The sequence below is a fragment of the Diplotaxodon limnothrissa genome, linkage group LG7 (genome assembly GCF_057381915.1).
Source record: "Diplotaxodon limnothrissa isolate DT_005_m linkage group LG7, D_limnothrissa_male_GT1.1, whole genome shotgun sequence".
NCBI classification, from domain to species: domain Eukaryota; kingdom Metazoa; phylum Chordata; class Actinopteri; order Cichliformes; family Cichlidae; genus Diplotaxodon; species Diplotaxodon limnothrissa.
The window spans coordinates 60761834-60786298 of NC_140602.1; the positions used below are offsets into that span (position 1 = coordinate 60761834).

At 41.3% G+C, this 24465-nt stretch overlaps 1 protein-coding gene across 1 annotated transcript in view; it reads left to right on the forward strand.

Annotated features, from left to right (window-relative positions):
• The first annotated feature begins 1494 nt into the window (after positions 1-1494).
• The window catches only part of jph3b (junctophilin 3b), a 53317-nt gene continuing 30346 nt past the window's right edge, over positions 1495-24465 (forward strand). The window contains exons 1-3 of the mRNA XM_085358591.1: positions 1495-1876; positions 21438-21924; positions 23094-23459. Of these exons, the coding sequence (XP_085214717.1) occupies positions 1495-1876; positions 21438-21924; positions 23094-23459 (1235 nt within the window). The remainder of the gene's footprint in view (positions 1877-21437; positions 21925-23093; positions 23460-24465) is intronic.

The window sequence follows — 24465 nt, forward strand, 5'->3', positions numbered from 1 at the left end:
TGTGGCTGCATTGGAACAGTCCTCTCTAATGAGCAGATTTTCTGAGAGAGAGAGAGAGAGAGCTACAGAGATCCAGCCGTAGGAGGAGAAGAGATTGTAAGACCAAGGCAGCAGGCAGGCTGTGCGTCAGCCGGCACTCCATAGGGAAACATGGAGACGAGCAGGCGATGCTGAAGAGGACAGAGCGCACCTTAACAGGATCATATAGATGGATGGTATTTCATCAAACAGGCAATCTGAAGGCAGCCCACGCAGAGGATAAACCACTTATGGACGCAGTGGATTAAAGACCTACAGTCAGACTGAGAGAGAGAGGAAGACGGGGAATAGAAGAAGAGAAATTAATCAGTTCAGTTATTTATTTTCATTGTCTGTGTGTGCGCACTTTCTGTCAGAAGGAGTGTGTGTGCATATGTGTGTGTGCCTGCATATAGTGTATGCGTGCATAAGGCAGGAGACTGCATTGCTGCTCTCCGGCACCACAGGACAGACGAAACAGGCAGCCAAGCAGATTACATTCTGTGTTTTTCCCATTATTTCTGTCTCTCTCCCTCTCTCTATGCATGTGTGCGATCCCTGGCTGTGCAGCAAAGCGCAGTATATGTGTGTGTGTTAAAGCTGAGAATGAAGTCTGGTGTGAGCCACAGAGTCTCACTTTAAATATTTTTGTCTGATCGTCAACAACAGACTTGGAGAAAAAGAAAAATCTGAGGAGGAGAATCTTTTTTTTTCCTTTTTGTTTTTTTTTTTCTTCTTTTGTCAAATATCATGTCACCGCTCCAGCTGAAGCCTCTGTGCTGATCAGGGTGGCGTCTATGCTGGAGGCTCGGAGGTTTGAAGGGCTGCCACCGGGAAAACTTCTCGGCTCTACACCCCAGAGAGGTGGAGGCATCATCAGGTAGGAGGTGGCAGATTGAGTGGGCCTGAGCGGAAGGCAGGCGAGAGAGTAGGAGGAAGAGTTCTGCGTTTGTGTCGTAGACTGTGTAGGCAGGCCGATGGCAGGCCGGCGGAGCTGCCTCATGGATTAAACTTCTGCTGAGGGAGAATAATGGCAGCTCTGGCCCTACTCTCCTCCTCTCTCACCTGGAAAGGCCACAGAGAAGCTGGAAAGTGCTAGCCAAAGCTACAAAGAGCCCACGAAGAGGATGGAGTGAACAGCAACCTGCTACCTTTCCCCAACAGGCCGGGAGAGCCCTGACACAGCTGTGAGGGGCCACGTTTTTTTTTTGTTTTGTTTTTTTTAGTCCACCTCATTTCCAATTCTTCCACACCAAGCTAGTGGGAAACTGAAAGTGGCCTATCTTGATTTGTGTGGGAGTTCACTCCCTCCCACTCCCTCCTTCACCTCCTTACCCCTACCCTCACCAACCTCCAAACTCCGCTCCATGGATTGGTTCTAGCACCAACCTGTCCTTTTTCCTTCCTTCTTTTTTCTTTTCTTTTCTTTTTCTTTTTGTCGAGGCTTCAGGGGAATTGCCAAGACCTGTTTCATGCATGTCCACTGGCGGCAGGTTCAACTTTGACGATGGGGGGTCATACTGCGGAGGGTGGGAGGAGGGCAAGGCGCACGGTCACGGGATCTGCACTGGACCCAAAGGCCAGGGCGAGTACTGCGGCTCCTGGGCCCATGGGTTTGAACTGCTGGGTGTCTACACTTGGCCCAGCGGGAACACCTACCAGGGCACCTGGGCTCAGGGCAAGAGACACGGTGTGGGCGTTGAGAATAAAGGCCGCTGGGTGTACAAAGGCGAGTGGACGAATGGCTTTAAAGGACGCTATGGCGTGCGGGAGAGCACGGGGACAAGCGGGAAGTACGAAGGGACGTGGAACAACGGCCTGCAGGACGGATACGGAACAGAGACGTACTCGGATGGAGGTAAGAACTATAGGAGATACAGAAGGACAGATGCATTGTGGGTGTTTTGGGAGTTGGTTTGCGTGTGGCAGAAGGCACACCACTCAGTTCCTGTCAATGAGCGATATTTGACAACTGTCCTCTGTGAAAACAGCCTCTTACTGGTTGATGATTGACAGGCCGAGAGCAGATGCACAGTAGGAGGAACTTTTCTAAAGGTTTTCTAGGGTCATCCTTTCTTCTATCACGCCTTGTTAACACACACACATGCTCATGCTGAGGCAAGAGGTCGCGCCAGGACAGCTTTTGAAAATGTACTTGCTCTCATTTTCTGTCTCTGATTCCTCCTTTCTCTGTCTTTCTCCTCCTCTTCCTCGTGTCCTCCCAACCCTCAACTTTCAATTCAGCTGCTGAGGACACTCTGTGTATTTAGAGTCCTTCAATTCAGGCCACGCAGTCTTAAGGGATGAGTGAAAGGTTAGAGGGATGGAAGAGGACATCAGCTCCCAAGTAACAAGCCCCAAAAACATTGCTGAACAGAGGACAGACATTGCATTTGTGCACTTTTTCATAATTTCCTAGTTACCTAAAATTTGAACTAGTTTGTATAGGACAGAAGTTTTTAATCCATCTTGCACTTGACCTGGCTGCAGTATTTGCTTTTATAGGGAGGGATATTTTCTCTACTTGTATTAATGGGCTTGAATTGCTGGAGGAAAGTGCTATCAGAAAAGATAGATTGCTAATGCATGTTTTTCTGTTATACCAGATGCACCAAAACTACTCGTAAGTCTTATATTTTTGGTGTTTCTTTTCAGGAGATTAAGCAAGCTTTTAAAGGGTCTTATTTTCAGACGTTTGAAGGCTTAATTTTACCCCTGAAGCCAGAAAAAAGTCCCAAAAAAATACATGAAATCTTTCCCACTGTTCTTTTTTTTCCTGTTTCAGGACCACGGACAGTGAATAATGTTTATCCAGGAAAAGTAACAATCAGAAAGTAAATTAAAAGTTGGGAACCGGTTGGAGGTCAGTCTTGTGATTTCCAAATGGTGTGCAGTTACCACACAGCCTTGGTGGCAGCAGCGTTCCAGATTGAGAATTGCTGGTTAGCACAAAAATAAACCGACTGTTCATCAGTGTACACATTATTAGTATTCCAGTCCCGCTGGTGCTTTTCCCCCTCCACTTTAAGCCATTACAGTAATTTCCCCTGCTTATTAAAACTGGCCCTACGCATCTACAGTCATGTTAGTCAGTCACATGCTGCAATAAATACGAAAGTCAGCATCCTGATATCTTTATGACAAGGGAAATGTAACGTTTATATTGTTTATCATTCTTTATTAGCATGTTAACATGCTATAATTTACTGATTAGCAATAAACCCAGTGGCATATGGCTTATCTCCCCCCAGTTTGACCAGAATAACTATATTAAAATACTTTTTAATTGGAATTTTGATCCAAAGAATAAAAACTATCATAGTAAATCTGTGGAGCCCATAAATACATTCACAGTTTGATGCTATTCCATCCAATAGGTGTCAAAATATTTAATTTTATGATGAAATGATAATCATAAGAGCCACTAGCATGACTACAAACACAGCCAATATCAGCACACTATTTGTGCCAAACACCCAAAAGCATCCATCAGTCTGCTAGGGACACCAGATGAAATGTTGGTCGCTTAAATGCATGAAATATGTCTGTGTTTGAAAAAGCAAAACATGTAATTATACATTTGATTCTTCTTCTTTCATTTGTAAAGTCTTCCAAATCTGCATCACAATTGCCTAGAAAATGAAATCAGTTGCATGTTGAGTCTCTTAGGTTGTGACTTAGTTCAGTCGCTGTGGGTGTGACTGCACATGCATACACTACATTGCATGCATGTGCAAAAACTGCACAGCCATGAAATCTGGTAGTATGTGTGTAAGTATGGAGCTGACAGTAGCATACGTGCCGCTAAAGCCTCGTTACATAACTCTACAACTACCAGGCCGCATTACACTGCTCTTCACGACACACAAACACACACAGTCCTGAGCAGCCCGATAAAATCCGCAGACCAGACTGGTTTTAGGGGTTGATTCGGTACAAAGGAGAATAATTCGGCTTGATAGATGACCAGACAGATGGACGGACTGACAGAGGGAGGCATAGATGATTCAACAGATGTACAGATTAATGGATGAATAGATCACTTATATGATGAACTGAAAACTGAGAGATGGCTCACTCGGTGGATAGATGATTATCGTGATTGTTATGAGAGATACTCTCTAATCAGGAGGCGAGTGAGATCATTAAAGAAAGAAAGAGAAAGACAAAAATGGGCCTTTCAGAGAGGGATATGTTGGAGCGTAACTGTATCATTTGAACCCACATACAGTAAATGCAGCAGAGATTGGCCTAGTTACGCGTGGTTATCTAGCTCCAACAGTACACAGTGTCCTTATTATAACAGCATGCATCTGTTCTTTTTATAGATCTGTGAGGTAATAAAACTAATATGTTTTAATAGAGGAAGTAACCATTGATGCTGGTGCAGAATTTAAGAAACAGAAAACAATAACCAGAAAAAGATAAATAGTTCAGTAACCAAAGAAGAAATGCGAACATGAATCTTGCCTTCCTGCGGCCGAATGTGTTCCTGACTTTACTTGTAATTATAAACCTGCATCAGCGCCTCCATAGTGTAGTGATGAACACATTTGCCTCACACACAAAAAAGATGCCCAGTTCAAAACTGGGAGGAAACAAAATCCCAGCCTCAGTGGGTAACACGCTAGTATGACTCCTAGGGTTCCTCCCAAGCCTGGATAAATGTGAACGTCAACTAAGAAGAAGCTGGTGGAGCCCAAAAGTTGTTTGCACCAAAAAACGATATTTTCTAGCTGTCCGGTCTGTGTGTAAAGAGAATGTGAGCTTTTCCTACTTGCGTTCTATCCTTTTCCTATTTTCTAATCTGTGCTAATGCAAACTTATATTGACATGTGTAAATTGCTTCTTCGAATGCAAATGCTGCATAAATAATGTGTAAAAATTACTTGTTTTATCATCACTTTGGAAGAAGACATGCAGCACAGTTCAGTCCGTTTTTTTCCATTATCCAAGTTGTACAATCACTTGGATAAGTGACTGTACAACAGGTATTTTCTCGGCAAATGAAAGATACAGTAGAGGCTATTCAGAGAACATGAAAGCTATCAGAAAATAAAGTGCAGCTCAATATACAGACAGTATTCACAGAAGCAGCAAAGTTAATCTGTTCATCAGGTTTTTCTACTTTCATTCGAGCGGCAGTCGAAGGCTACATCCTGAACTGACATCACAGTGTCCATGTCATGAATAGGGAGAGTAGTCAAAAAACTTTTATTTTGAAAGTAAATCTCCAAGGAAATTACTAGCAATCACGATATATATAATCTGCTATGTATCAAATAAGGTTTATCCTTACACTTAACACTTATCCTGAGAACCCGGTGGTTGACGAGGCGTCACTGCTTTCAGGGCTGAGTGAAAGGGGCCTGAATGACTTGACCCTACACTGTCACAATTATTGTGACATGTCTAAAATATCGGACAAGTTAACGTCACATAGTTAGTTGTCATGTGACTGCAAAACTTTAATAAAGTCTAAAAAAGAACATGAATCTTATACAGTGTCAGAAAACCTGGGACTTGTCAGTCCTTTTTGCCCCTCAGCCATAAAAGGGTTATTGGTGTCACGTGGACACCCAAGTTTGTGAAGAAGATATAGGAGTTTAAAATTAATACCATAGCTGTTAATTTCCATGAAAAAAACACGAGCTTAAACTATGCCAGGTCTAACTGTTGTTGCTTATTAAGACAGCTTAAATGTGATTTTAAATGTTTAGCTTAAAGCTGAAATAATCATTTTCCTTCATTGGTTTTGTGATACGGTCCAGTGCAGAGCGCTTCACAGTAAAATCTGCCTTACAGACTCACAGCTCAGTCATCTCCAGAGCAATATGAGCCAGAAGCCACAGCATTCAAAGATGCTCTGCTGCCTACATACTTTTGAAACACGCTGTGCAATTTGAGTCAGCTACACTTCCCCTCCAACTCCACCTGATGCCAAATTTCTAGGAAACACTCCTCCTCCGTCTCTACCGCTGCTGTTTAGTTTTTCTCTTCGTTACTCTCCCACGTCTGCCAGCATCCCTCTCTCCTCTCCTCCCACCTCTCTCCTCCCTCCCTCAATTTGCTGCATTTCCACTGAGCCGCGCTGTACAGTAGGGTTTCCATAGCAATGCTCACTGACATGCAGCAGGTCACTGTGTCACGAGGGACTTGATGTTCCTCGCTGCTATTGGCCGCCCAGCCGGCTCTGCCGAGCCTGGATTGGCTGGTTTGGCCTTCCGGGCTAATGTTGTTTACTGAGAAGAAGAGCTAAGCTGACTGATTACCAACCACATAGAGAGAGAAGGAGAGAGGGAGTGGAGTAGAAAAATGAAAAGAGAGCAGTAGACGGATTCAGTAATCACTTTAGTGAGAGTTGAAGTCACAAAGAGAGATTACAGCTGTCACTGTGTACAACAATGCTAACTGCTAGAGATTACAGCAGTAGTGGTGAATATGCTATTGTCAGAGATGTACAAACTGACCTAAAAATTCCCCTTTCCAACTTATGTGAATATGAAATGTCAAAAAGACAAGAAAAAGCACGAGAGCATTCATATCATGGCAGATGCTCAATCACACGAGGTGTGCGGCCGCTCACAAGTATCTCTGAACCTCCCTCATGTCCTCCAGCTGTTGGTAAATATGCTAAATCTGATTTATAATTGTTCTAAATTAACACACCCTGCTAGCCTGCTAAAAGCCGCTATCACTGCTGTAATTATTCTCGCTCTGGCCGTGTTATGTAAGCATAATAAATCCGCATAATAAATAATAAATCCACTTATCTTGTTTTAAACTCACCCTGCAACGGTAGGTGGGCCAAATGAGATCAAAAACCTGTTTCCTTTGGCTCGCTGATTAGTGAGACATGCATTTTACAGGAAAAATAACAAGCATGTGTAAAAGAATATATTTGAGAGAATATATTTTCAGTGTGTGTGGGAGGAATCACTTCGGTCAGAAGTGCCACTCTGCTTTCTTTCACCCAGTCGGCCATGTAGTTAGCTCATGCCCTATAGCAACTCATGTAACCAGCATATAATGGACTTATTACACAGAATTATCTTAGACATGGCCAAGATAATGCTCGAGGTCTCAGACAACCCTAACAGGCTTACAACCGTGAGCACGGCTGAAGTCTTCTGAGCGTTGTCTCAGTCCCCGTCAGCTTCAGGATTGCTGTTTGCAGGAAAACCTTCACTTCTCACCTCTGTGTGGAAGAGAGGAAGGGAAAAGCAATTCACAAACAGTTTGAACTCTTATTTGTGACTATGACAAGTCACAAGTAGGAATTGCATATTCAGACAGCCCTTTCCTCTCATTTGACTCAACTTAGTTTCATGTATTCTGTCCTTCTACTGTCTATTTTTATGATTAGTTTATTTTTAAGATTTTTTTGCTTTGTAAAATCTCATCAAAAAGAGAAATATTGAAATTTCCCAAATTCTGAGGCTTATCCTGTTGATTATTTTAGCCTTGAAAAAAAGTAAATTCAAAGGAAGTGTCATGCAAGTCAGGTGAATCCAGTATTTTACCTGCAATTCTTAGACTGTCCATTCGGATGAAGAAACATTTGAAACCAGCAGATGTTATGCATTTTGGTTTAAAACATTATAAGCAACGATTAAAGCTGTTTACAGATAAATAAATATTTCAATCATGTTATTTTGATGTCATTATCAAGGTAGGTTTGCTGTTAGCAAAGTTGCTGATGTTGGTTTGCTAGTGGTAGTTTTTAATAGCATTAGTTAACTTGTTAACTGAATGCTATTGAATGTGATTGGCCATCTCCTTTCATTTCTGCCTTCAGCATTTCTAGCAGCTATAGATTGTTTTTGACATGCTCACCTTTATTTGTGTAAACTGTATTTCTGTAAAAGCAGGAAGTCCTCAAGATAAATTCCTGGGAGGTCTGCAATATGATAGAAGGTTATAAGTCAAATCAAAGCATGTTATTTTCAAAATAAAAGCCCTAAAGTTGTGAGATACCTTTCTTATTTATTTATTTTTCAGTTGTTCTTTTGCAGTGCACAGTATTGATATCCTTTGTTATTTTATTTCCTCTTTTTAGAGAGAACACCTAAAAAATCCAAACAAGGTCACTAGAGGGTTAGTGATGATGTATGCTTTGTCCCATGGGATTTTTAGAATGTTGAGTTTTGTTTCAAGATGTTGTGTGGCACCATTGTTGTTTCCTTTTATTTTTTACTTTCATATTCACACACTCTTTGATTAGTTCTGGGTACCAAAACTACTTGGTTAGATTAGAAAAAACATTATATAAGTCACAAAGCTCAATTGTCCATCTGGCAAAGCTGTTAAAAGGATTAATCCTGGCTCTACAATGGAACTAAAAAACATGTAGGTATCTCACCATTTTACAGCCTTTACTGTAATATTACTACATTTATGGCTGAGGCCAAATGTAAAGTTAGGTCCATAGGGTTTTTTCACAGGGAAACTTTGTTTGGTTTTGTTATTTTGTTGTAATTGTGGTCTTTTTTAATGTGGATTTTAAATAAAACAATCAAGTGAATGAATTACTGACTTTAATTTCTTTAATTTAATTTCAGCTCCTGGGCATAGTCCCTATTTCCAGAAGTTAAAAAAGTTAAAAAAGTAATTGGACAAACTAACACAATTAAAAATTATGTTATGCAAGTCTAGAAGTCACAGACGTCAGCAAATGCTGAATTTCTTCCATTGTGATGCCAGGCCTTTACTTGCTGCTTGTTCGTGGGTCTCTCCTTCCAGTTTTGTCTTCAGTAACTGTAAAGCGTGCTGTATTGGTTTGAGATTATGTGACTGTCTTGGCCATTGAGGAATATCCAATTTCTTTGTCTTGAGAAACTCTTGGGTTGCTGTAGCAGTATTCCTTGAGTCAGGAAGTCACCCTCAACCAACTGCTAAAAGCATTCAAATGTCTAATAGCAATATTAGACATTTGAATGCTTTTGCTAAAGGGCGACCCAAGTACTGCTAAACTGGATATGTTGACTGTGTTGGCAGTAACCTTATTACTAATAATCTGTATTAGTTATAGTTAGCTCCATACATCTTTGGGAAATATTAGCTTTTTTGTATTTTTAAATCCAACAAGATGTGATTATGATTAAGGGAATTAACTAAAGTATTACATTAACTAATCAGGAATTGTTTAGCAGAAACTAATGCCACTTTAAGTATAAAGATTGTTTTCAACGCTTGGATGAAAATATTTTGCTGTAGTGCCTGTTTGAAATTTAGAACTCATCAACAAATGCTGTGTTTCATCCCTTGAGATGCTCTACCAGGCATTTACTGCAGCCGGCTTCAGCGTCTGCTTGTTTGTCTGCATCCAGTTTTATCTCCAGTGTTGGCTTGAGAACAAGTGACTGTGAAAGATCTCATATCTTCGCCTTAGGAAACTCTCGGGTTGCTCTCGCGGTATACTTTGGGTCATTAATCATTTGCTCTGTGGAGCACTGTCTGATCAGTTGTGCAGTATTTGGCTGAATCTGAGCAGAGTATATAGCACAGTCACATCATCAATAAACACTGCTGACCCGCTTCCACTGGTAGCCATAGATGCCCATGCCATAACAATACTTACCCCCATATTTGACAGATAATATGATATGCACTGGATCGTGAGCTGTTGCTCTCCCTCTCCATATTTTTGTCTTTCTATTTTTTGAGTACAAGTTAATCTTGGTTGTGCAGCTATTTTAGATGTTTTCTGGTAATGTCTAATCTGGCCTTGCTGTTGAGTGTCACCAGTAATTTTCACCTCGTTGTAAACTCTCTATGTTTACATTCATGAAAGTGTGTACCTTGGAAAAGAGATGCCTGCCTCCTAAAACGTGTCCCTGACTTGGTTATCTGATTTGAAGTTGTTTTTCTTAAATCATTCTGTGCTGTCATTCTGATAGTCTTATATCTAACTGTAGCTATTAAAGAAAGGGATCTCACCATGTTTAGTTAAGGTTTGCAACGCGTCATTTCCAGGAAGTATTTATATTTGTACTGATTAATGGTTTTCAATACCTGCCATCTTCTTGTATGGACCAGTTGACAGGGAAAACCTAGGAGGAAAAACGAAAGAGAACATGAAATTACTATATTCTCATCCATCTGTTGATAGGTATTGTACTGTAATGCCAGGTCACCTTAATAGTACTGGCTGACAAATCCAAATGTCCAAATCCTAAGTTGCTGCTAGCAAGGTAAAAATTGACAGCGTCTTCTTTGGACACGTTTTTGAGCTGCCTTTCGTGATGAATACTTTAAATTGTACAGCAGAAAGCTGTCGTCCATTCTTGCTCGGTGGTCACACAGTATCTCGGTTAGTACAGGATCTATTCTCTGTGAAGCCCAGTGGAGCTGAATGATGACTAATTCCTTTATTCTGTGCAAGATGATCCTGTTAAGCACTTTGCCTGGTATGGATAGGATTGTAATCCCACGGTAGTTTGCACAGTTGATGAGGTCACCGATTTGCTGTATTGACGTAAAAGGAAAAGCATCTTCCCCGTGTTGCTGCCAGGTCATGATCCCTTTCCAGATTCCTTGTTTGAGTTATTTATGATCTTTGCTGCTTATCCCCTTCAGTATTTCATCTTCCACTGGTTTTCAGGAATCTTTTACTTGTCTGGTAAGAGCGCCGTCATGTTGCTAGTTTATTTATGAATGCCAGGCCACTGTGCTTTTCTTTTTCATGCTCTTTCTCATTGAGCCGTTGACATCATGCATTTTCTTCTTTACCATTTCTTTCTGAAAGTAAAGCGTGTTCTGTTGGTAAGAAAGATGCACATACGTATACGACATTGAAAACTTAGCACAGGATTGTGGAACTCCATTTGATTAAGGGTTGCACAAGAAAATGGGAAGTAATTTATACACATGCATTTATAAAAAAAAATATGTAGCCAATTTGATCCACATGAAGGTCTCAACGAATGAATAAATGCATCAAAAAAGCAAAGTGATCCTGAAGTCTTACAAAATCCCACCGACTGTTTCACAGCCCAGAACATCCAACTCAGTGACTGTGAAGCAAATCATGCAAGCCTGAAATGGGGAACAAAAGAACACCAGTTGACGAACATGGATGCAAACAATGAGAATGTTAAACAGACTAAATGTTTTATGGGGAACAAAGAAATCTGACTGACTGAGGTTAAGGACACATGACAGTATTTGTTTTTTGCCAAACCATTCATAGTTGGATAAACTATTATCACCAAAACACTGGTTACAAGATGACAGAAAATTGTAGGCATTTTTTCAATGTGCAGGTCATCAGAATGTCATCGCGTTATCGCGAGCCTTTTTTATGAAATTTCTGAGCAGATGAATAATCCTCAAATTGCAATCTGAAAGACTCAGACAGAAAAAAGGGGCCCAAGCAAAATCCCTTAAACGGATAATAGTCCCACACAGCGATTTAGGCAGGAAGAGGTTTAGCTTTGAACAGACTTTTCTTGCTTTCAGTGTTCAGTGATTTGACCAGTTTAGTGGGTTTGTCTGCATGCCTGCACAGCCTGACTTTACTGCCCTTTTTCTTGGCTTGTTGCCTGTCGGTTTTCTTGTCTACCTGTCTTTAGTTACCATCTGTCTTTCCTTCTGTTTGTGTAGTTGCTGTTTTTCTCCCCCAGCCGATGTGTCCGTGCACCGTCCTCAGGGCTCTCTCTCCCTTTGCCTCTCTTCAGTAGTTTTTCTCACTACAGACTGCTCCACTGTATAGCATAATAATAAGAAGAATAAGAATAATATAATCAAAAATTATTAAGGAGGATTGATGCATAAGATTAAATTCTCCCTGTTAAACTAAAACATTTTTTTTAGTGAAAAACGCCCATAAAAAACAAGTTTTCAGTAACTTGTTGTTTATCTTTTTTTTCCTAGGGTCATTACTATTATGTGCCTTCTATAAAGCCAAAACAACAACCCATCTGCAGGCTTTAGCTTATGTAACGGGAGAAGTTTTATGGTTGCAGTGAGGATTAATGGTGCTGACTAAATCATGAAACTCTAAATATCTGTCTTGGAAGTCTGCCCCGCACTGTTGTTGATGCGTTACTAACTGCGTAGATAGAGTTTGCCCGAGAAGCACTTGGGATGGTGTAGTGTTATATGAACAGCAACTGCCTGGGCTGGAAGCATCATGATCCTCCTTCATGATATATAAGCTATAAGGGGTTGAACCGTTACAGTACTGACCCATGTAAGTTTCATTAAAGCTTATACGTATGCATTATTAGGGGAATAGCCAGCACAGGGGGCTGTTAGCCACTGTCTGCTAGACTTCAGCTAGTTTGAATAAAACTTCAGTCACACAGATCTAGAGACATGTTGGAGACCACTTGGCAAACTCCATGGTTGTCTGTAGTTTCGAAGATGCCAATGTGTCTGAAAACACTCTCCAGTTCATTATCCAAGTTGTAGTGAAACTTGAAAAAGTGCATCGCGAGTGGAGAAAGATCACCTTCAATGTAAAACATCCTGATTTTATCATGTTTACTTTATTTCACCTGTTCTGTTCAGGTATAGCAACTCAGGATTGTAGCTCTCACAAACTCTCTCAGTTTGTCTCTGAAAGATTTAAATCCATACTCAATATCTTAGAAAACAATCCACCTCGTCAAATAGCCGTTTCCAGCCTCTCCCACACTGTAGCCAAACTGAGGGAAAGCTCGTTGCTGTGCACAGAGGATTCTTTACCTAACTTGGAGGACCACTGCTGAGCAGGACCTCAAATCTTGTATGGTCAGACATATTGAGTTATCTTGTGAAGATGTTTGATGAGAGGGTTTCAAGTGCTATGGAAGGCCTAAATATATTGAAAAAACTTTTCATGTATGACATATCGGGTCTATTACCAGAGTCAGACTTGTCATTTTCTTTTCTTAAGTGGTAAAAATGTGGTGCACGCTGTCATGTCCTGTAGCTTGACAGCTTCATGTGATCCTTAACCTACTGACTAGTGCAGTCTAAGGGATCTGCTGGAGGGGAGAGGTTTGCACTCATGCGTCCCCCTTCTGTTTGGCTTGCTACAGCCTCATAGATGTTGACTTCAGCGAGGGCTGCCTCTGCATCACATTGCTGATGAAGCGCTTCTAACGTGTTTCTTCCTTGCTTAGCTCTCATTTCCATTCATTTCCTTCTGAGTGAATTCTGCTCTTGTTTTTGCAGTTTCTGCCTTTATGCAACCACTGACTGCAGCCAGCTTGCTGATGGCTTACTGGAAGTCTTCGATGATTTAGAAATGCGTATCCATATAGATGTAGTTTATCTGTAGCGTATCTGTCCACCTGAGATTTATTACTGTAGACGCAATTTCCCTTTTTATTGTTCTGCCATTACTGACCTAAGCAGATTGAGAGGTTTTCAAAAAGCCACAGGTGTAATGTCTTTTTTTAAGACGTTCCCTTCAGCATGCTAAACAGAAACAACGTGTTAATTTCTTTCAGAAATTAACAATAATATTTTTAAAATGGGTGTATAACCAGCATCAAACACACATACAGTAAATTATGTAAAAGAAAGCCTGCTAAATAATTGCTGCCAAGCTATGCATTAGACATGAAGAGTGTTATATAACTTCACAAAACAAGTGTAGATGAGCAGTTTTCACAAGCACAGTATAGCTGCACATCTGAAACACTCACAGAAAACACAGCAGATAGAACATAATAAAACTTACAGCTGCATAGCCATATACAGGGTGTTTGTTCATATAAAACACCTTCAATAATAAATCCAAAACATACTAAAGCCCCCAAAATGATGACTGAAATTATTTTAACAACTTTGCAAGCAACAGAGAGGCTAAACGACAAGGACTTCAAGCTCTTCAACTTTCCACTATGAGAGCACATGTGAGTTGCTGCCTGTTTCTCGCTTTGCTAAGTCCAGATTTACTCCTGCAACACATAAAATATGAAGACAGAAAACAACGTCCCCACCGGCTGGTGAGATTTAATCTCTGCTACCACAGCTTACATTCTGCACGTTTTGCTGTTTTACCCTGCAAAATAGTTTGCAAGTGTTCGCCGACAAGTCAGCATCTTCCAAACTGCTGGTCACCACGGCAACCTACTAGATCCCAAAGCAATCGGTTTTTGGTGCAGTCGTAAAGCTCTTTGTGACCAGTTTCACTCCAACGACCACAAGCAACAACCAGCCATTTGTACCGAGTGTCTGCAACATAAAGGAGAAAAAGTGTTTGATAAACTCGGCCTTGTCTTGTCTTATGTTTTTCTCCCTCCCCATCTCTCTCATATGCACAAGGGCAAGTGCTGACATGGTAAAACAACACATTTATAATTCATATAATAACCAGTTTGAGCTCCTTCCAGCTTGTCTTGCTCCATGTTTTGTTCTTTGCAAGTGCTGTGCATCACAAATCAATACTTTGAGTTGTAAAGTAGTCTGCTATGCAATAATGTGGACACACAAGAACCACAGACTAAGAATCACAGACACCTAGCCGTGTAATCACATTTTTTTTGTGTGTGTGTACAGTCCAGTAATACTTTAAAGATTTCTGTTTGCTGTGAATGAAATACAGACCCTATAATGCAGAGGGTTTTTAACCTAGAAACAGAGGACAGACACGCGCATTTGTTAAAGAGACAATTATGAATTCAGCCTGGGGGTTGGCGCGTGATCAGATCGCTGCGACTCTGTGATGTTTCCGCAGCTTTGATCTCGCCGTGTTAACTCTTTCCGCGCAGCTGCCTTGTCCTTGCTGCAGTAGTTGCAATGAGAGTCCACTTTGCTTGTGCCTCCCGTTGGCTTCCAGGCAGAATCAGTGAAATTTTGTCGGCGTGGGAGCTGTGGAGCAGATTCTCCTTGCGACTGTACTCCTGAGGTTGAGGCGTTGACATCCCAACAGTGTTTGTTTTGTCAGTGCAGCCACGGCAGGATAATCCAATCCAGTGTATCTTCTGTCAGAAAACTCCTGTACAGTTACCCCACTGCACTTGCTTTCAGTTAAGACTCTGTAAGGTGTGATATTGCAGTAAATCACTGCCAGCTGCCTTACGCTGTATTTTTCAGCACCATGGAGAGCGACAGGCAGACTGAGGGTGGTATACGCTTCCAAGAAGTCATGAAAAAGCTCAAACCCACATACTGCTTCACATATATTTATTCATTTACACACTCACTTGCCATTTTCTTTGGTGCACCCAGCTGCAGTTAACACAGCCTTCAATAACTCCTACATGCTTGAAGGTTTCAATGTTTCAGTGTGTTAGTGCTATAGAGAGGTGCTGATTCAATGTAGCAGGCATTTTTAAAGCTGCTGATATCTTGTATTGTGCTATACTGCTTTTTTCAGTATTTACAGAAATATTAGTGTATTTAAGTCTATGAATCACAGAGTTAAGTAATAACCTAGATGTAATTTAGCTAATAATAATCCAGTAGTTTAGAAATGTGGGATAAATACAGGTTCATAAATGTGTAGGGCATACAGGACAATGTAAAACATTTACACGTTCTTCTGGGTTCCTGTGCTCATCGTACACACTGAGCTTAGCAGGACGGTGCCGAAGCGGTTACTTCTTGGTTCAATTATTATGTCACAGTTTAGCTTGTTGTTAGCTATTTTAAATATTTATCTGTTATAATAACTGGACTGTAAACAGCAGCGCTGTAAACAATGATCTGCACACAGAGACACTAGTACACTAGTAGCTCAGAAACAAGCTGTCCAGCACAGTGAATGGGCCCTCAGAGTGTACTACATACTACCTATAGTACACTGTATATAGCATAAGAAATCCTCATATTTGGAGGTTTTACTGTAACAGCAAATGAAACAACACTTGTCCCATTTTTCACATTTTACTCATACCGTTAATTTAAAGGGATAGTTCATTATTTTGGGAAGTGTACTCATTTATTGTCATATTTGTATGGTTGATGCAAAACTACAGTCAACTTTGCCAGACTATAAAAAATTCAGTAGTTCAAAAGCTGACAATTGAAGTACGAAACATTAAATTGTTGCCTTCTATCTGAAGGGTTATTAGCAAAAGGCTTGGCCCTGATTTTTTCTTTTTCTTTTAGAAATATCTTCAAGTGGATTGGTAATAAATGAAAGTGTTGGTATAATGAGTTTTTAAGTACCTGTGGGTGAAGCCGACAGCTTCATATTCTAATTTTATTTTTAACCGTGAGCAGTTACTCCTTTACATTTTGTACATTTGTGTACAGGAGCAGCATTATGAAAAATCAGTGTAATAGTCGTACTTTTAAAAAATTTATTTTGTATGTTTTTTCCTTTTTGGATGCGGCTGGTGCTTCTTTTTTAAAAATCATTTACACAACTGCCTTTTTAAATGAACGTGACCTGTTGTAGCAGCGGGTTATTTCCGTTCTGCTCTGTCAGCACAAACACGCACTCGCAGGTGATGCTCGCTCTTCTTGCGCCGGCCTTGGAGCATTCTGGCGGCCATTTAATGAAATGCTGATCTCGTCAAGCTGCTGCACAGGTGCTCGTTTGTGCATGTGTGTGCGAGTGTTCTTTGATCCGCCTTTCATATGGTCGTACAGCTGTGTGCTGATGTGATTACAAAGGCCTTGCCAGATGTGCTCGCCAGCTGTCTGTGACACAGCCTCTGTTTGTTTTTGTGTGTGTGGGGGGGTGAGTGGTGGTATGAGGCAGCACTTCGTGGGGGCAGGTTCAGATTTAACACCACCGCTCACACGGGCTTTTTTGAAAGCGGCGTCTGGGTGCTTGTTGTGCCCGTGTGATCATGTTCTCATGTGTCCTGGAATACGATTGGCTTATAATATTGTCTTCATTCAGCACTTCCCATTTCACCGACACTTTAGCCCACTAGGGAAACATTTGTGTGTGTTTGTGATGGAGACAGAGAATGTGGTTGCAGTCCTTATATGGTCATGTAGTTTGGTTTTGAGCGAGTGCGTTCGCTACAGAATGAATCAGAGTGCTGTTACATCAGAGGTATGGGCAGGTGGGATGGATTACTTGGCCTCCTATTGGAACACACACTTCCATGGAGAGTGAGAGAGAGAAAGAGGAATGACAGCACATGCATGCATATGCATACTCAGATGCCCTACTTTTCTGCAACACAGAGATATAGGGACTGTTATGTAGCAAGGGATGCGGACAGTGCAGATTCATGGTGTGAATGAATGGGAGTGACAAAAGGAAGCCACTCCCCTGTACTGCTTCCCAACACCTTAGCACAGAGAACACAAAAAAGAGGAACTAGTGAAATCTACAAATGCTTGGCAATGAATGAAATGCAGAATGAATTACACCAAACTGCAGGTTGCTAGGGGGCTGGAGCCTATCCCAGCCTCCACTGGACACCGTGGACAGGTCGCCAATCTGACGCAGGGCCAACACGGAGAGACAATCGTTCGCACTCACAGTTAATTAGTTAAATTAAATACCAGAGAGTACAAAAAATCAGTACTTTGCAGCAAGTGGTGTAAGTGTTCATTACTCACAGATGAACTAAACATCACTGGATTAAATCTGTTCTCCAGTAAATTTTCATTATCATCTGTATAACGATTAATTGAGTCATTCAGGAACTCCTCATTAATGATGCTTTAATGGTCATGTCTGTATTGCCTTTATTGAGAAATAAAACCAGAAGCAGATGCCTTCATTTTCAAATGTTGCCGGGAAACTATTGTAGTTTTGGTGTTTTTATATTGTTATTTCAGGTCTTTAGTTTGACTTTGAAATGTGGATTTTTGGGTTAAATGAACTAAGTAGTCCAGAGACCATAGAATAGAGGGTTTTATAGATAAATACTAATATTTGGTATGAGTAAGTCAAGCTGAGCTATGGAGCTAAGGAGTTTTTTTTACTGACCTCAGGAAACCTTTTTGGCTCCAAAACCGACGTCCCTCTCTCTTCAGTAATCTTCTGCTAAATCAAATGGTTCTTTCGGGGTCACAGTAGCCGTAGGTTAGTGCACCTTACCACATAACTGCAGCACCCACTGTGTTAATGTCACAAACCCCTCACTGCTCTTTACGCCTCCTCTCCTTCAATATCAAAAACAAGAGTGCGCGATGGTGAAGATACCAGCAGAGCAAAGCAGAAAGAAAACAGAGAGAAGCTAGCCCAGCCAGACAGCTAGCAGGATGAAAGCTGTGATGTTGTGCATGCTGATAGCTACTATTTACTGGTAAAAAAAAAAACCCTTCCCACCTATGGGTGGTTTTTGCCAGGCTTGCAGTGTTTTTTCAAATTCTTCATTTCGTATTTGGTGGTGAGTCTAAAACATATATATATATATATATATATATATATATATATATATATATATATATATATATATATATATATATATATATATAATCTTAAACATATGGATATTCATAATTGCTCTATGTGTGACGGTGTTAAAGTTTCATTCCTACAATTTCTTAAGGAGACAAAATTGGTAAATACAGGCAAATATAAATGAGAAATTATTAATACATTTGAGTCTACATGTAGTATATGCTGTAGGTTTTGGAAATATTTCACACTGTATACAAAAGATGGCCTCTCCTGGGAGAGCATGCTGTGGCTTTTTGGGTTGTTTCATTGAAACCTCCATCGCCATCTCGTTTTCATTTGTTTGTTTCTTTTTGTTTGTAAACGTATTTGTAAAGGGGGTACACCTGCTAATTTGATCACTGGCTTGCCAGCAATTAACTGACAGCAGTGTTAAGTTACAGTCCATTATTTACTAATTGACTTTAGTTGAGTTCCACTGTTATCAGCAGATACAGTGGGGCAAAAAAGTATTTAGTCAGCCACCGATTGTGCAAGTTCCCCCACTTAAAATGATGACAGAGGTCAGTAATTTGCACCAGAGGTACACTTCAACTATGAGAGACAGAATGTGAAAAAAAAATCCATGAATCCACATGGTAGGATTTGTAAAGAATTTATTCGTAAATTAGGGTGGAAAATAAGTATTTGGTCACCTCAAACAAGGAAAATCTCTGGCTCTCACAGACCTGTAACGTCTTCTGTAAGACGCTTTTCTGTCCCCCACTCGTTACCTGTATGAATGGCACCTGTTTGAACTCATCATCTGTATAAAAGACACCTGTCCACAGCCTCAAACAGTCAGACTCCAAACTCCGCCATGGCCAAGACCAAAGAGCTTTCGAAGGACACCAGGAAAAGTATTGTAGACCTGCACCAGACTGGGAAGAGTGAATCTACAATAGGCAAGCAGCTTGGTGTGAAAAAATCAACTGTGGGAGCAATCATCAGAAAATGGAAGACATACAAGACCACTGATAATCTCCCTCGATCTGGGGCTCCACGCAAGATCTCATCCCGTGGGGTCAAAATGATCATGAGAACGGTGAGCAAAGATCCCAGAACCACACGGGGGGACCTGGTGAATGACCTGCAGAGAGCTGGGACCAAAGTAACAAAGGTCACCATCAGTAACACACTACAACGGCAGGGAATCACATCCCGCAGTGCCAGACGTGTTCCGCTGCTGAAGCCAGTGCATGTCCAGGCCCGTCTGAAGTTTGCCAGAGAGCACATGGATGATACAGCAGAGGATTGGGAGAATGTCATGTGGTCAGATGAAACCAAAGTAGAACTTTTTGGTATAAACTCAACTCGTCGTGTTTGGAGGAAGAAGAATACTGAGTTGCATCCCAAGAACACCATACCTACTGTGAAGCATGGGGGTGGAAACATCATGCTATGGGGCTGTTTTTCTGCCAAGGGGACAGGACGACTGATCCGTGTTAAGGACAGAATGAATGGGGCCATGTATCGTGAGATTTTGAGCCAAAACCTCCTTCCATCAGTGAGAACTTTGAAGATGAAACGAGGCTGGGTCTTCCAACATGACAATGATCCAAAACACACCGCCTGGGCAACAAAGGAGTGGCTCCGTAAGAAGCATTTGAAAGTCCTGGAGTGGCCTAGCCAGTCTCCAGACCTCAACCCCATAGAAAATCTGTGGCGGGAGTTGAAAGTCCGTGTTGCTCGGCGACAGCCCCAAAACATCACTGCTCTCGAGAAGATCTGCATGGAGGAATGGGCCAAAATACCAGCTACTGTGTGTGCAAACCTGGTAAAGACCTATAGTAAACGTTTGACCTCTGTTATTGCCAACAAAGGTTATGTTACAAAGTATTGAGTTGTATTTTTGTTATTGACCAAATACTTATTTTCCACCCTGATTTACGAATAAATTCTTTACAAATCCTACCATGTGGATTCATGGATTTTTTTTTCACATTCTGTCTCTCACAGTTGAAGTGTACCTCTGGTGCAAATTACTGACCTCTGTCATCATTTTAGGTGGGGGAACTTGCACAATCGGTGGCTGACTAAATACTTTTTTGCCCCACTGTATATTAACATTAGAGACCAAAACCTAAACATGTTTCTTTCTGCTGATGGGTATTGTTAGATCCCAGTTACCCCTGTACACAAAGTCTGGACCTGCTCTTCTTGTAAAGAGTCTGAGTGGCTGATCCTGTGGGCATTACTTATCTTCCTGTATATTGTGACCGTTTTACAGAAAGACTTCCTGTTCATGCACGTCTGTCATTCAGACTCATTACAGAATAATTATTTTCACTTATTTTGTTCAATTTATAATGCTGCATTTCAAGTTAAATTACCATTAGTGCAATCACATCCGTATATATCTCTGAACTCCATATTTAGGGACAGATATTAACCTTTAAAGCCTGAATTGTGAAATTGTTGCCAGAAAATTTAAAGTTAAATTTAAAGTTTTTGAAAATTAAGCATTTATTCAGGCAATTAAAAACAATCAATTAAATATTAATGTGCTTAAATTCGTTTTAATCTTTTTATCATATTTGCTACATCCCACATTTTTTGCAATGTATTGATTAAAATTTATCGTTTATGTAAGTTTTGACAAAAATTAGGCGTTAAGGGGTTAAATCCCTTATTTAGACAGTCTCAGGTGGATGAGGCCTCGGGGATCTCAGTCTCAGACATTATGTTAACAACAAACTCTATGGGGATTTAACTTGAGCTGCCCTACACCCGTATAACAACTGCAGTTTAACACTTTTGTGTTGACGACAGGTATTTCTAGGCAGCACCTTTTGGCACATTTTAATTAATGCGACTGTAAGTATTTTGCATAACAGCTGACTGAAATGATCACTTGTGAAATCCCTCATTTAACCCATAAAGAAATCCATTTTCTTCCCGTTTTTGAATTCATTATGTATCTGACTCTGTAGCTGTGGGAACTATAGTGTCAGTCGACACAGTAAAGGTGTACAAATTAATCATTATGTGCGAATTATTATCACTTCATGACTTTCATTAATGCCATAAAGCACTGATTGTTGTCAGTGGTTGGGATTTTGTTGTTTGTTTATGCATCTCCATGTGATCTTGATCAGGTCTAATCAGTGTTTTCTTCTTTCCCCCTCAGGAACATTTCAGGGTCAGTGGGTTGGCGGGATGCGTCATGGCTACGGAGTTCGTCAGAGCGTCCCTTACGGTATGGCAGCCGTTATCCGCTCCCCGCTTCGTACCTCCATAAACTCTCTCCGCTCCGGTTCAGAGCACAGCAATGGGACAGCTCTGCTGGACCGGACTGGGGCAGTGGTTCCTGGACCTCCCCCCCTTCCCGGCACGCTGACCACCAGCGTCTCCATGTGCAGCACAGGCAGCAGCGGCAGCAGCCCCGCGGTGTCTCGGGGAGGTTTTGTGCTGACAGCGCACAGCGAGGCTGAGCTGCTGAAGGGGAAAAGGAAGGGCGGGCTTTTTCGAAGATCCATCCTGTCAGGTCTCAAGCTGAGGAAGTCAGAGTCCAGGAGCTCTTTGGCCTCCCAGAGGTCTAAACAGAGCTCATTCAGGAGTGAAGCTGGCATGAGTACCGTGTCCTCTGCTGCATCTGATATCAACTCTACCATCAGGTAATGGCACGTGGACAATAGAGGTGGTAGGTTTGGGCTGCTGCAGGATACCAGATATAAAAGACCCACAAAGACCTTTTTGCACATATAGTTTTCATCCAAATTTGGGGCAATCTGCCAAACCTTTTGTTCTCAAACATAATTTTTCATTAGTTTGAAGCCTGTTTCACGCTGTATACTAGGGCACCAGTTTAGCTCACTGGCTGAGCAGGTATGCATATGCCTTATGACTAAAACGCAGCAGACTGGGTTCAAGTCTAACCTGCAGCCCTTTCCTGTCTACTCCACACTGTTTAACTATCAAATGAAGGCAAAAAGCCCCAAAATAAACCTTAGAAATCCAGCATACTGTGTTGGTTAACTAAAACTGATCCTTCCTTGACCAGTTCCACAGTAATCATACTGATACCCATCATCGTTGTCATGTTTTAGTTATGCAATCTAATATATTTATCCCTGAAAAGTTCAAATTTACTGTAAAAGTCAGACATTTAACACTCTAAGAAATTCTGGCAGGATTTTAACTCAACAGCAATGTTTACTTGAAAAGTATGTCAATCAAACATGAGTCTATCCACCAAAAATCATACAAATAACACCACCTACTGTGGTCTCCTTTCTTGATTCACGCAAGAGGAAGTCTAGCTTTGAAAGATTGTGACTGGAATGACTTTGGAACGTGGTTAGTCCAACGTGGTGAGTCAGATATCAACTCTGTGGCAGGGTAGTGGAATGACGTACTATGAAGTGACCTGTCCTTCATTTGGAGGACAGGGATTCAAGGAAAAAACAAACACCCATTCTTCTTAAGTGCCTTTAAATGGATTGGCATGCATTCCAAAGGAGACTATAGGTCAAAGGTCAGTATGTTGGTCCACTGGACCGGTGCCTGAGGAGAAGTTTAATGCCAGTTTCATTCATTGTGTGAACTTCAGCTTCTTAATCTGGCTTAGATGTTACATGGAAGTGCTTGGCGTCAAACTCCAGGTATGCTGGATTGAGCCGGCTTATTTTGAGTTGAGTCGCCACCTCGTAACCTAATGGCTGGCAGTAGTAGATATTCTTAATATAGGCACAGAAGTCTGGCTCTGGCTGTTTCATTTCAACATTTTATGATCCTTCCATGATTGATTATTTACTATTTTAATGTAACCTTTCACCCTTTCCAGCCTTGGAGATGCAGACACAGAGCTGACAGTCGCTGAAGACGATGTGGACGCCACAGCAACAGAGACCTACTGCGGGGAGTGGAAGAACGACAAGCGGACCGGATTCGGCGTGAGTCGGCGGTCCGATGGGCTGCAGTACGAAGGGGAGTGGCTCAGCAACAAGCGGCACGGCTATGGCTGCACCACGTTTCCTGATGGCACAAAAGAGGAAGGGAAGTACAAGCAGAACATCCTGGTGAGCGGCAAGAGGAAGAACCTGATCCCCCTCCGAGCCAGTAAGATCAGGGAGAAGGTGGACCGAGCCGTGGAGGGAGCGCAGAAGGCAGCAGATATCGCCCGGCAAAAGGCTGAGATTGCTCTTTCCAGGTAGGGAATTATAGGCGCGATACCTTTTAATGAAGTCATGTTCTAGGTCCTGGTTAATTTAAAATTCAAGTTGTTTGAAGCTGGCACAGTTCATCTGAAAAAAAGTGCTTTTAAAGTCATTTTTTATGTTATACACCAATCAGAATTTAGTGATACTTAAATCAACAGATGATGCCAGGTGTGGGGTTGCTTTAAGGCCACTGCTAATCAAATCTCACCCACACAGCCCTGATCAGGCAATTTCTCTAAGTGTTAATAAAAAAACGATAAATAAATAGTCATTAAGGGAAATTCCCCCCTAACTTCATAATTTGTCGTTTTTTTATGTTATAGAGCAAATCCAAGAGCCTGAGATTGTAATTTGCTTTGCTTTTCTGACCTTCCTCATATTTACAGCTCTGCAGTAATCATCAGCAATAAGGCTAATAGCATATTTCTTGAAGTGTTAGCATATTTACTAAAAATGTTGTTGTGAATTTTTTCTCATCTAAAGGCAAAAAAAAACTATTATCTGTTATACTATGCTGCATTTCTGTTAGCAGAGGATGCTAACCAAAAATCAGAGAATTTCGTCCCACTCTTCTTCACAATGTTGCTTTAAATTTGTTGCTGTTCGTTTATGCACAGCTCTCCTGAAATCCTGCCAGAGCCTTTAATAAGATTGAGGTCTGGACATTGACTGGGTCATTACAGCGACTTGATTCTTTTTTCCTTTTCAGTCATTGTGTTGTAGATTTGCTGCTGTGCTTGGATGTTGCGTGATGCAGTTTTGGCCAACATAGATTAACAACAGATTAGAATACTTTGAAGACAGAGGAGTTGGTGGCTGCAAGACGAAGTCCAAATCATCAGCCCTCCACCACCGTGCTGACAGCTGGTGTGAGGAGTTTGTTCAGATAAGCTGTGTTGGGTTTTTGCCAAATGTCGTGCTGTGCATTATGGTCAGACGTCTCCACAGAAGTCTTGATGCAACTTTGCAAGCCTGAGCTGTGCTGCCGTGTTCTTT